Source organism: Salvia miltiorrhiza, chromosome 1 (assembly GCF_028751815.1).
Source record: "Salvia miltiorrhiza cultivar Shanhuang (shh) chromosome 1, IMPLAD_Smil_shh, whole genome shotgun sequence".
In the NCBI taxonomy this organism is placed as follows: Eukaryota; Viridiplantae; Streptophyta; class Magnoliopsida; order Lamiales; family Lamiaceae; genus Salvia; species Salvia miltiorrhiza.
Window position 1 is genome coordinate 46,201,549 of NC_080387.1, and position 13,026 is coordinate 46,214,574.

At 33.1% G+C, this 13,026-nt stretch overlaps 1 protein-coding gene and 1 long non-coding RNA gene across 25 annotated transcripts; one reads left to right on the top strand and one right to left on the bottom strand.

The window, feature by feature from the left end:
* Window positions 1–638: 638 nt before the first annotated feature.
* On the top strand, window positions 639–8,922 carry LOC130986756 (uncharacterized). 7 transcript variants are annotated; one of them, XR_009089394.1, is made up of 7 exons: window positions 639–1,068; window positions 1,388–1,429; window positions 1,661–1,747; window positions 2,334–2,367; window positions 3,140–3,246; window positions 8,251–8,402; window positions 8,507–8,922. It is a non-coding gene; the product is annotated as an uncharacterized LOC130986756 (long non-coding RNA). The 7 variants fall into 7 exon arrangements; XR_009089389.1 differs by having other exon boundaries at window positions 642–1,068; window positions 8,251–8,363; XR_009089393.1 differs by having other exon boundaries at window positions 646–1,068; window positions 8,329–8,402.
* On the bottom strand, window positions 3,719–8,116 carry LOC130986677 (uncharacterized). 18 transcript variants are annotated; one of them, XR_009089381.1, is made up of 8 exons: window positions 7,115–8,116; window positions 6,431–6,970; window positions 5,910–6,158; window positions 5,744–5,820; window positions 5,326–5,400; window positions 4,846–4,891; window positions 4,502–4,748; window positions 3,719–4,222 (listed from the first exon to the last, which is right to left on the bottom strand). XR_009089381.1 is itself a non-coding variant. In XM_057910240.1 (7 exons), exons 4-7 carry the CDS (start codon window positions 5,381–5,383, stop codon window positions 4,314–4,316), a joined length of 378 nt encoding a protein of 125 aa, XP_057766223.1. In that variant the 5' UTR covers window positions 5,384–5,400; window positions 5,910–6,158; window positions 6,431–6,477; window positions 7,370–8,093; the 3' UTR covers window positions 3,719–4,313. The 18 variants fall into 18 exon arrangements, 15 of the variants coding, with proteins under 15 accessions (XP_057766223.1, XP_057766214.1, XP_057766201.1 ...); XR_009089380.1 differs by lacking the exons at window positions 5,744–5,820; window positions 5,910–6,158 and adding an exon at window positions 4,306–4,340 and having other exon boundaries at window positions 7,115–8,105; XR_009089378.1 differs by lacking the exons at window positions 5,744–5,820; window positions 5,910–6,158 and having other exon boundaries at window positions 3,719–3,948; window positions 4,140–4,222; window positions 7,115–8,080.
* Window positions 8,923–13,026: the final 4,104 nt, after the last annotated feature.

Below are 13,026 nucleotides of genomic sequence, written 5' to 3' on the forward strand. Positions count from 1 at the left end.
CCATTATCTGATTCTGCTTGAGGAGATCTTCGAACATTTTTCTCAACTGACAGTGATCAGTCATGAGCTGATCGAACTCGTTAGTTTCATCGGCTGAGCTTTCTCCAGATCCTGAATGATCTCCTGAAAACACCAGGGAGTTATCAATATAAGGAGTCAGAGGGTTTTTTAAGACAATAACTTAGGTTAATTTGAAAATTAGGACAATAACTTTTGAACTTATAAAAACAGGACACTAACTAATAAGCGTTGCACCCGCAGGACATTTATGGACCAATTGTTGAATTTTGGAACTTTTTTGCACGAACCAAGCACATGTTATCAATTATTATTATTTTTTATTTTTTTATTGTAAAGACATTATATGGTTGGTTACCCCAATATAATAGTGTTACCGAAATATAATATGCTTGTATCTCAATATACTATAGATTTCTTAATTGATCCTCAAAAATTATTTGACGCTATTTTATTTTAGAAATCTACAACGACATTTTTTTCATAGGTCATGCAGAAGAATACTCATATTAAAAGTCTACCGACATATGGATTTGTCAATCATTAATGATATCTATCAATTCTATAAAGCAATACATATTGCAGCCTCCATAGTGATTCTCTCTCCTACATGGCACTCCCACAATCCTTTATTTCATATTATCTCAAATGCTTTTTTCTCACGCCTACCTTCAGCCTTCACATCTTTTTTCCCACAAATTTTACACAGCCAAGCTTGCCGTTACATTTTTTTACCGTTCAGAATTCTCCTTTCTCCCTTTCAGTTTTCCATTCTCATTCGCTAATTAGTCTTTATCGTTAATCAATTTCGTCAATAATCAGCGCCCAATCAGCTCCAATTAGAAGCCTATAGTCAGTCCACACTTCCATTCTCATCACTGTTAATGATATTAACCCGCGTGACTATCAGTCTATCAATTATCCCTGACAGAGCTAGGGTAGAAAGTTCGGGTGCGCGGCGATATTGACCGGCGTTACTATTACTCAGCCGTCTCCTCCGACTCCCCACCCCTCCGCTCCCTCGCAGACGCCCTCAGTACATTCCAGCAGGTATGCATCTTATTTTTTTAATAATCGTATTTTTTTTTATCTACTTAATCGATCTGTTTTATCAATTTAGAATAATTAATTTACGCACCAACAGTTGTTTACTATGAATAAAATTAAGAATTATGTTTATTATAGTTGCAAATGCAAATAAGTTAAAGAATATAATTTTTTTTACAGCAATTGCGTTGAATTGATGGTGAGTTGTGTCTATATGTTGCCCTCCATGTGTTGGACGAATTGTCTTAGAGACAATTTTATCATCCTCAAGCTATTTCTTTGAGCTTCTCTTTTGTTCTTGCTCAAGCTTTATTTCTTGCAGAGAATAAATGCAGATTATGTGGAGGAAACCACTTTATAAATTGTAAGTATCTTTTAGGAATATCGAAGCTGTGAAGTTTCTATTATCTCATGGTGCAAATCAAGACTATCTTAAATCATTAAAAATTTTGGATGTGGAAAAGAGTTTGATTAGTTTTGCATGTCAATTTTGCTACTGTATCCAATCATATTGATATAATCTTGTGAGACTAATGTACTGTTGAATGCTCATATTTTTTTTTGATTTATTTTTTTGCTGCTCTCTACTTTGCAGCTAAATGTAAGTTTTTTAGTTATGGAGTCCCCTCTTTTACGTGCAATCAAGGCTCGCTAATTTGTATGCATGGATGTGCTACTTAAGGTATGTTTTGTGAAATGGAGATACCTATATCGTGTGATGTATTATTTGAATTTGTATGTCTATTTTTTAGATTGGGGGTTATTATGGACACCTTGAATGGACATCTTCTTTATAATAGGAATACCAACTTAGCCTACGTAGCAGCCCTCAAATCCCAGCGTTCTCAAAATCCTCGATTCTCCTTCATCCTCAAAATTCCTTAATATCTTCTTCAACATTTCCATTCTAATCCCCTCACTCAAATCTCAGTTGTGTTTCACCACAATCAATGGAAAGCGTTTCACCATAATCAATGGAATTCAATAATCAGGTCCTTACCATCTCCAAAATCAATGTTTCTATTATGATGGTGGCTGGCTTCTCACAAGATCTCTGTCATTTGCCTCTCGATTCTCCATTCTCCTTAATCGTTTCCATGAACTCTACCTCAATCACCTCTTGATTTTCATTGATTAATGCCCCCAATGAAGGTAAAAAGTCTAACATAAGCTTCTCAATCGTTAATTATACCCTGTCTTTTCAACTATAAATTTTTGGGAAATGGTTTCCACGCATACCATCTGAAATTCTTTTTTTTGTTTTCCAGGTCATCTTTGGTTAATTGGCTCTCAATTTTTGAGGTTTGTTCTTTCAGATTTTGTTGATTAATATGATATTTTCATCATTATTCGTGTAAGTTGTTTCGTGTTTTTGATTTTGTATTAGCGCTGAGAAATATATATTGTTGGAGGTGAGTGACAAACACTGGCTGATATATATTGGGGAAAAAACTCCAAAATTCGAGGTGATAGTTGAGTGGAATCGCATAAAAAGAACTAAAATTTAAAGAGAAAAGGAGATTGCTGTTGCAGCCTCGATTAATTATGTTAATGATTTATTTTTTCCATTATGTGAGTACGCATATAGTACATATACTTCCATCTAAGGATTACCCTGCTTATAGTATAATATAATGGATGCTTATAGTATAATATAATGGAATAGGATGAATTGAAATTCACAAACATGGTACTCTGTTATTTTTGCATTTTGTAATTGGATTTGATCTGTGCTTTTCTGATATTAAAAGTTTTGGTTTTCCGCGGTTTCGTATAAATATTATTTTCTTTCATTTCGTAATTGAATTAGATCTGTGCTTTTTCTTGATATTATTGCACCGTTTAGATGATCTGTGCTTTATTTTTTATGTAACAAATATAATCCCAAATATATTCGGTTGCGTATCGTTTGGAATGAAAAAGTATTGGCCTTGCTTGAGGTAAGGCAGTGGAGTTGATGTGTTGCACTCATTTCTTCATGAGTTGATGTTTAACAATCTGTAATGTCAAGAAGACATAGTGGTGCTCGGTTAGTTGTTTTTTACAGTATTTAAATGGTGTCTCTGATTTATAGGAGTAACATAGATGAGTGGTGGAGATCTGGGAGCATCTGCCTTCCCTGACAGGGGGAGCATATTTACGTGGACTTGCAGAATTTAAGGCGGCAAAGGAACCATGACGGTCCGTCTTACAAACTTTGGTTGCTCTTTCCACTATAATCTAGATTATCATTTCTCAAGTCACGTTTGAGACTACATGCTTGATGCTTCCATCCAAATGTTGACCAATTTGAGCATATTTGTTTGGGCATTCTTCAAGTAATTAGCCTTGTATTGTCATTCTCACCTTCTCATTTGCTTTTCTGCATCCATGTCAAAATACACTACAAGAAAAATGCTAATAGACAACATGCAAAGCATGTCATCTATTTGAAAATCGCATGTCATGTATGTAGGTGTAGTCTATTGGGGGCGCTAATAGACAACGCGCATGCGCATGTCGTCTATTAGCTAATAGACGACATGCGCATGCATGTTGTCTATTAGCTGATAGACAACGCGCATGCGCACAATTTTTTATTTTTATTTTGCAATTATATTTAAATTTTCTGGTTTTTTTTTCAAATAAATATTTTACTAAATCAAAAAATTCATAATAAAAAGCTAAAATTATATTTATTAATAGTAAAAATTCATACATTCATTCAAACATCGTTCGACCAACATTACATTCAAACATTGTTCATGAAGCCACTAAGAATATTTGTAAAAAAAAAACAATAAACATTCAATACTTCAGATCTTCTCATAAAATCTCATCTTCTTAACATCCTTTGAAAACTTCATCTCTTGCTCCTTTTCAATAGGCAGCTTGATCCGGTAGCTGCACTAGTTGAAAATAAATAAAAATGTGAAATAACATTCAAAGAATAGGGATATACCGAGCGAAGTTTAGATCCAAAATCAGGTGTGAAATCAGGCAATATATCCACATGAGTTTTTAACATGCAGATCTCAGGCCAAACTTGAGCAACTAAAAGCTATTGAGTATAACAAAAATCAAGGTTATAAGATCTGAGTAACCGAATTAAGGTAAAGAATCCCTTCTTCTTTAATCCTGCAAGAATCAAGGTTTAAGCTCTCCAAATTTATAAGACCTGTTTGAAAAGGGGGAAAAAGGAAATTAAATTAATATAACCAAAATCCTAAATGTATAAATTGATGGTCAATGGAAAAGCACCAATATCCTTATAATGTTGAGCAGAAACATGATATCTGAAATAATATGCCACATGATTGGGAGATGGTCAACATCAAATTCTATATAAGCAAAATATTACCAAGATATCCAAGAACGTATATCATTTTAGATATATCTTTCGTAGATAAATTGTGAATTGTTTAGTTAAAGAATCTACAAGAGCCATGATGAGTACCTCTAGCTTCATGCAGAGGAGGACTTGGAAAACAATAATTGGAATTTTCATTATGTGGCCACCAATGTCTTGCAGGCCACAAATTCTATCCTGCAAATGATCATCAGAAGATACCACCAAACCACTATTCCAGTCCAGATATCTAATAGCACTAGAAGATGAGCTTTCTTCTCTTGTTTGTGAATTTCTATGAATTACTGGATTTGACCATTTTGTGCGATCAAGAAATGCAAAGCATTCGGCAATCCTACAGAAATACAAAACAAGCCAAATCTTAAAAACGTGCAACTCTACATCAGAATGGAACTGTCGAGGTAAAGCAATGATTTCAAGCGAAATGATACCCATAATTTATGAACAGGTCCCACCAGCCAAGAGCACCAACATCATCTGCAATGTCAAAATTTAAGAGAAATCAAAACAAGTATAACCTTAGCAAGCATACCACCATGCAAATGGGAAGCAAGCAATAAAAATGGCAAGATAACGACAATATGAATTTAAATGCAAATTATATAAAAAAGGGATTTAACTCAATAGAAGCCTTTCCATAAAAATCAGTTAAACTACCCTTTAGAAACGCTGCACCATTATCAGTAACCTTACTGGAAGCAATTTGTAATGACTTCAAGCTTCTCAAGCTTGAAACAAAAAGAGAATTGGTTGATATCATAATGCACTCCGGTTAACACAATTTCATATGTCAATGAAACTCTCTAACATTCAAGGATTTGAAATATGATCTTTACTAACATCTTGAATACTAAGAATGTCACCCTGCTTTTGAAAGTCAATGAATCAGAAAGATGAGATCAGCTAGCTACCTGAGATAGCCTTCATATCAGCATCGGTGATCAAATTACAATAGTTGACATTCAGCATTTCAAGCTTTGCGAGTCCTGCAAACAAAGGGTAAGATAGACCAGACAAACTTTACAGGACATTTAAAGGCAATTCAAACAACATTCCATTAATCAATTTATTATTTATTAATACACAAGAAAATGACTCCATTTCAATGTGAGGGAGCAAAAGAGGAATGCTATACAGATCAAATCAAACTATCAAACCTTTGTATATTAAAGAATGAATGCTTTTTATAATGCGAGGGAATTAGGAAAAGTGAAAAGCACATTGAAGAACACATACAACAGTTTTATCACCAAATTTAACACCACCGTCCCTTCCCTAATCTTTAACAACGAAGCTAATGAGCTGTTTTATCACCAAGGAAGCTCTGACCTATTTTCAGCCTAGTAGAGAGCTGTAAATTCCTTCATTCTATAATGAAGGATCCACAACAGTTGCTGGATAAATTCCTAGTCGACGATAGGTGGAAAAAAAATCATAAAATGGAAAAAAGGATAGGCGGAGGTGGAAAAAATGGAAGGCAGCTGTCGCAGTTTACCTGTTTCATTTAATTGTAATACACGACGCGAAACTGAGCTTGTCGTCTATGTGTAAAATAATAGACGACGCACCGTGAAACACGTCGCCTAAGGTCCATAAAAACGACAGTCAACTCCCCACGTCGTCTAAAGTATGCGGTCATAGACAACATATTCCACTAAAATGTCGTCTATAGACATAATAGACAACGCGTTTCGTGGCCTCTCCTCACATAATAGACCTTTTTGTTTAGAGGTCTTTTACGTACCTGTTAAAAATTAATTAGTATATCAAATTATTATCTCAACAACATAATTTTTCAATTGAGTTATCTAGAGTGGAAGAGCATTGATAGGGAGAGTTCACTCGCTACACACAGGTCCGTAACTTTATCAAAAACCAAATGGCAGAGCTCCATTCACTAAAAGACTGCAAGTAATGATACCAGTTGAATGAAATTGTCTGTGTGGACAGTGAATTGCTCGCCAGCCAACATAAGAGTTGAGAACAGATCAAATGAAGAAAGCAGAATGCACATACCACTACTTTGATCTTTGCCACATTGCTGGCCTTCACATTATCAGCTGCTATGCTTTTCAGAACATTGCCATCAGGAAACACATCATGCAAAGAAAAACAAATTAATCACAAATTCAACGAAGAACAAAAAAAGAGTAAAACCTTGAAGCAAAAACAGAGCTTACACTAGTGTTCAAGAAACCCTGTTTTCTTGACAACTTAATTATGGACTGGGCATATTCATAATCAAAACAATCTTTATCCCATCTTGACAACTCATAATATATACATATAGTCATTATACTACACCTCCTTTCATTCAAAATTCAAAGTAAATAAGTTTTAAACAATAAAACGTGAGCAATGAGGGAGGTATAATCAAGTATAATAGATAGGTGGCTAGCATACAAGAAGAAGAGATATAGACCAACTTCTCAATCTAAAAGAAACTGAATATTCTTATCTAGATTGGAAGGGTTCGTCATAATCAACTTTTCAGCACCATATCAAGTGTCTAGAAGTTGCTTACTGTTAGAGGTTCTCTAGATAAATGAGTACCAACTGCACAAGAAGCTACAGTAATCAGTTAAAGATGAGGACAAGAAATCATTTTCTAGTTTTTTTGAAAGAAAAACAACTCTGAAATCAAGTTTTGATATCAGATGCCTTTTCAAAAAAAAAAAGTTTTGATATCAGATGCATTACTCATATCACAGGGATGAATTCCTTGTCCTCCTCAACAGGGATGAATTCCTTGTCCTCCTCAACAGGGATGAATTCCTTCATTCAAAGCCAATGTCCACCCCATTCATCGACATCAACGATACATGTTTTTGCAACACCGCCATTCATCGACATTAACATAATTAATCGATCAATAATTGGAGCTAATCATGGCACTAATCAGGGTACTAACAGGGCACTAATCACAAAAATAGGGTATGAATTTATGAAACTCACCGGAGTGAGCTTGAGCGGGGTGAGTGGAATAATCGATCAAAAATTAGAGAAGAATGGAGAAGGGCGAGCTTGAGCGGGCCGGAGAGTGCAGACGTCAATGGTGAAACTTGGAGCTCAGCCCTCCGAATAAAATCCGGCGGCTTTGGGACATCTCTGGGGCGGAGATGGGCGGCAGAATATCGTCGAGGCGAAGGTAGAGTGGCGGCAAGGGCTTCGCAACGTCGACCCCTCTCCGATGGTGGCTCTTAACGGCGGCGGCTAGGGCTTCGCCTAATCCATTCGCCGAGGTGGAGGTGGGCGGCAAAATCGATCAACGAGGGGGGTGAGGCATCAGGTGTTGCGGTGGGTGAAGCGCCGGTGGGTGCGACGGACGGTGGGTGCGTCGGACGGTGGACGATTGAAATTTCAGAGAAGAAGAGAAGAAGAGCTGTTAGAAAATTTCAGAGAGCGGCGGGAGAGAGTGGGAAACACGCCTAACCCTAATTTGATTTTCCAGATTCACGACGCGCATTATGTTTGTCGTCTATTGCATTAAAGACGACGCCCTTCTTCGCACGTCGTGTATTAGCGCCTCACCATGCACATAGACAACATGCCGCTCAAACACGTCGTCTATCACCTGTGCTGCGTTGTCTATTATATGAATAGACGACAAGCAGATGGCACGTCGTCTATGACCGCATATTATAGACAACGCGGGCCATCGTGCGTCGTCTATTCATATAATAGACAACATTTTTTGTCGCGCGTCGTGTAAATTCTCGGTTATAGACAACAAACAAAAGGAAGCGTGTCGTCTATTGACATATAGACGACATTTTTCGTTGCGTGTCGTCTATAATGCGTCATCTATGACCACAATTCTTGTAGTGATATTTCAGATTCTTTTGCTTCATCCCAACTTTTATGACTTTAATTTTGTTGTTGCGGGATAAGTGGTGTTCAGCATATGATTGCAGAATGATTCTCTTGTCCATCCAGAGCCTATTAGGAGGTCAGATGGCGTTGTCTCACTCTTTCTGCTAGCTCTTTTGTATGTATTTATGAGCTATTAGGAGCTCTTTTTTCTCACTATTAGGAGCTCTTTTGTATGTATTTATGTAATAGTTTTTCTTATGCTCGCGTTGTAATGAGCAGAACCCAATACTCAGAGCCCTCTCAATGTGTCTGCTGCTTTGCTCTGGAAGAACCAGGAAGGTTCGTAGAATTTGCATTTTTGTTCTTGAACTCGATCCAATGGTGCGTAGTATTGGAAAACGTGGTTTTTACAAATTCTGATTGCGGAGTACAGAAAAGCAGTGCGCAAATATTACATGGATACTGGATATTCATTAGATAACTGATCAAAACAGCAGTAATAAACTTCAAGAAGGAAGACCATCTGATCTATCTATGGAAATATTAGGCTTGGACAGTTATTTCTTTCACTGAAAAAATTAAGCTGTGTTATGTTCATCAAAATGTAATCAAACCATGATTATGTTTGTGGTATCTGGTCATGTTTGGATTTGTTTAAAAAGCTTCTAGCTTTATAACTTCATCTAAAATTTCTTGTAGCACTTTTATTATATACCTTATATTTTTATTATATAAATTTTAATTTTAATTCTCTTCAAATTGATTTTCTGCGTCCAATATTTTTCAATTCGTGAGCAAAAATTAGCGCAAGCAAAAAGAATGACAAGTTGTTCTTTACAAAAGAACGAAATAAAGATAATAGTTTGGATTAATTTTGTTGTTAGATAAGATAATTTGGAAATTAGGCAAGGGGCAATAATCTATGTAATATATTAAAAGGAGTTGTTTCCCTACATCTTTTCCATCCTTTTTCCTTCTCACTTCTTCCATCAATTTTTTCATTATTTTTCTTTTCTTTTTTAAATATCGTCAAATTTGATTCATAAAAATATTCAATATGCATTTTAAATTTAATATGATATGTAAAAATCATCAAAAATGAATTTAAAATGAATAAGTTATGAAAAAAAAAATTAATCTAAAATATTTTTTTTCTCTCTCCATTCAAATTTTACAACTTTTTATTTATGTTTGTGTATGAAAAATATTATTTATTTAATATGACGTGTAATAATAATAATAATAATAATAATAATAATAATAATAATAATAATAATAATAATAATAATAATAATAGTAATAATAATGTGTAATGCTAATTTGATGCGTATGTTAATCAAAATAAGAACACATCATCTGTATTTAAATATTTATAGAGAAACCATTATTAATATCAATTTATAAATTATTGATTACTACAATTTACAAGAAATAACTTATTTAATTATTATTGATATATTGATAGCTACTAACAATACAGTTGAACCATCTTATATATAATAAGAAAACAAGGTTGCCTACGTGGCATTCTACAAATTAAGCATTTAGTGTGTTTTTTTTTTTCATCGGGTTCCACTGAATTTTGCTACTTTAAAGAAGAAAATTTTCAAAAAAAAATTCATCAATTTATTTCTACGTGCATTTGATTAATATGAGTACTAACAATTTTAGTAGTTGATATTTTCAAGATTCATGTGTGTTATTTCGTAGATTCAATCCTGGATTATAAAATATTTTGCTTATATAATGGCTACCAGTAAGAATATAATCTCTCAATTGAAACTTTAAGAACTAGGAATCTCATGCGCAGTTTACTCATCTTATCCCTCAATTGGCAGTTTATATCTGTAAAGTGATACCCAATTAAAAAATAGAAAGAAAAAAAATTGAACGGAATTAGGTGTCCATTAGGATCTCCTTATGAGATGTTGATGGACTGACAACTAAAATCAAAAGATAGGGAGATAAATATGTTAGGGGGTTATATGATAGCGGTTTATTTACTATTTATCCCTTCTATAAAATTAAACTTTGAAAATGCGTATAAGTTTTGAATCTATAATTTGTATGTATAGTTTAAATTAGGGGCCGTTTGATTTGCTGTTTAGGATTGATTAGGATTAAAATTATCTTGAGAAATTAGTATGGATTAGTGTGGATTTATATTATTTCATGGGTGTTTGATATCATGGCTACTTAATCATATATTGTGTTTGACATCCATAGGATTATGTTGGATTATATTATCTAATACCAAAATTATCCTCATATAATTTTTAAAATACTATGTGTTTGATATCATTTGCATCGATATGCGTGAGGAGGGTAGCAGATTTTTTATCCAACTTCGCAGTATTAAAGTTATCCGAGGGGGAGGGGCGGATTATTAGTATGGGTTATTCCCACAAAATAGCATGGAGAAGTGGGATTAAGTAGGAGTTGACCATATTAACTGCACATGATATCAAACATCACACTAATCTGTATTAATTTAATTTATCCTGTCTATAAACCCATATCAAACAGGCCCTTAATTTGTAAACATTTTAAACTCCTAATAAGATAATGTCACACAACTCCACTCTTTAAATCCTCAAATGAGTGATTCTTAAAACTCAACTCCGATCTATCAAAATATGGACGAGATGATATTTATAAGTCATTTATGGTATTTCAAACTCCACATGAGATGATGCTCACAAGTCAATTATGGTCTTACGAGCTCTAGATGAGATGTTGCTCACAAGACAATTCTTATCTTTCAAGTTGCAGATGAGATAATTCTCATAAGTCAAATATCATATAAAAAGCAGATGAGATGATGCTCATAAGTCAAATCTCATATAAAAAGCTTCACATAATATGATGATTAGAAGTTCGACGTACAAAAGTCAAATACGATATTTCAAACTACAGAGATGATGCTCAAAAGTCTTGTAAGGCTCGGATGAGATGATATTCACATATAAGATGTGATCTTAAATTTACTTATTAATTTTTTAAAAAAATTATTCACATAACATTAGTAAATATTTCCTATATACTATTAACAAGAAATACAATGCATCAATCATTCATCATATTCTATGTCAAATATATTTAAATAATTTTTCTTCTTATTTTACTAAAACCTCCAACCTCACGTCAACTTTATATGAAATTTCATCAAATTAAAAAATATATAAAAAGTGTTCTATTTTAGCTCTCAGCAAAAAAATAATATATAATTAACAAAAATTATTGAGATTATTACAAGTTTGAAATGTATCATCAATTTATTTTAATTAAATAAAATTAGTTAAAAAATTATATATATAAAGATCATTTCATATACTTTGATTATAAATAATAATAACTAATTAATTAATTACGATGATGTAAAGTGATTTCCCGTCGAATTTCGACGGGTTACACACTAGTTAGAATTAAAGTGATCATGGGAGTAGTTATAATGTGAATCCCAAATCCTAAAATTATGACGATGGTACGTGATGAATCGATGTAAACCTCTTATTTGGTTGATTTATATATTTAAAAAACAACAAAAATTTATAATACTATTAAGGGTATTTGGTGTATAAATACATGAACTTTATTTATTTTTTGGTATTTGATATTAACGACTTTAAATCCTAGATATAAATACATGAACTTTACTCACTTCTGATATTTAACATGAATTTTAAAACATAATTATAAATATGTGAACTTTAAAGTTATTCAACTTTTGACTTGTTTTTTTTTTTCCCCAAATTAAAGTTGACTTGGAATGCCTACATAATCTTGACATGGACAATTTCTCGCTATAAAAATTAATCTTCATCGTTCAATTTTTGGCCCGTTTTTTATATTCTGAATTTCTGATTTGGCTTTCTAAATGACGAAATTGACTTTCTCAAATATTAAAGACGAAATTGGCTTTCTAAATTTGTGAAATTTATAGACAAATTTTTATCGTTGACTTTCATATTTGTATTATACCTTCAAATTATCGGCTTGTTTCATTTTTCATTTTTGGTCACATAATTAGGCATTACAAATCCTCCTAAGTGCATGACATATTTAGCCTATATATAAAAAAGATAGTTTCAATAAGAAAGAAATAAAATTTTATTTTTGACTAATTCCATGTTCATAGGAATAAGAAATACTAAGAAGGAGGGAAGGAATGGCTAATTCCTTGTTCCTGAATATGGACATTCCATTGGGATTATGGACATAGGAATCATCAATCCATCCTCGTTCTTTTCCTGCAAATTTGGTTTGCCTATTATCTCCTTACTTTTTAATCAATTTTAAAGACAACATCATCATCATCATCTTGATCATGTATTGTTTCATTTTTTATCCACTTTCTTAATTGAAGTTAATTATTAACAATTAATAGTATTACAAATTTTTGTTTACACTACAATTTTAATTATTTATGTATTATGAGGCTTAATCGAAAGATGCAAAATGCAAAATTCTTCAAATTTCGTGTATTTTGCGGCTATTAACCCTAAAAAATGATGGGTAATTATCATAATCAGGCAAACGTTTATGATTGGAGTGAGATTCTTATATAATAATAATAATAATAAAATAATATATTGTTAAATTTGTTGAAACAAAAACTAAGTAAAAATAGTTTCATTAGGAAAGAAATAAAATTTTATTTTTGGCTAATTCCACGTGCATGAGAATAAGCAATACTAAGAGGGAGGGGAGGAATGACTAATCCCATGTTCCTGAGAATTGGCATTCCATCAAGAATAATGAATGGACGTATAGTATTAGTAGGAATCATCAATTCATTC

Excerpts from the sequence above, each read along its gene's own strand:
- LOC130986677 (XM_057910240.1), bottom strand. The coding sequence starts at position 5,383 with ATGCTGAATGTCAACTATTGTAATTTGATCACCGATGCTGATATGAAG. Across the intron at positions 4,892-5,325 it reads TGATATGAAGGCTATCTCAG|ATGATGTTGGTGCTCTTGGC; the intron begins GTAGCTAGCTGA and ends TTGACATTGCAG. Across the intron at positions 4,341-4,501 it reads TCCTCTGCATGAAGCTAGAG|ATATCATGTTTCTGCTCAAC; the intron begins GTACTCATCATG and ends ATATTATTTCAG.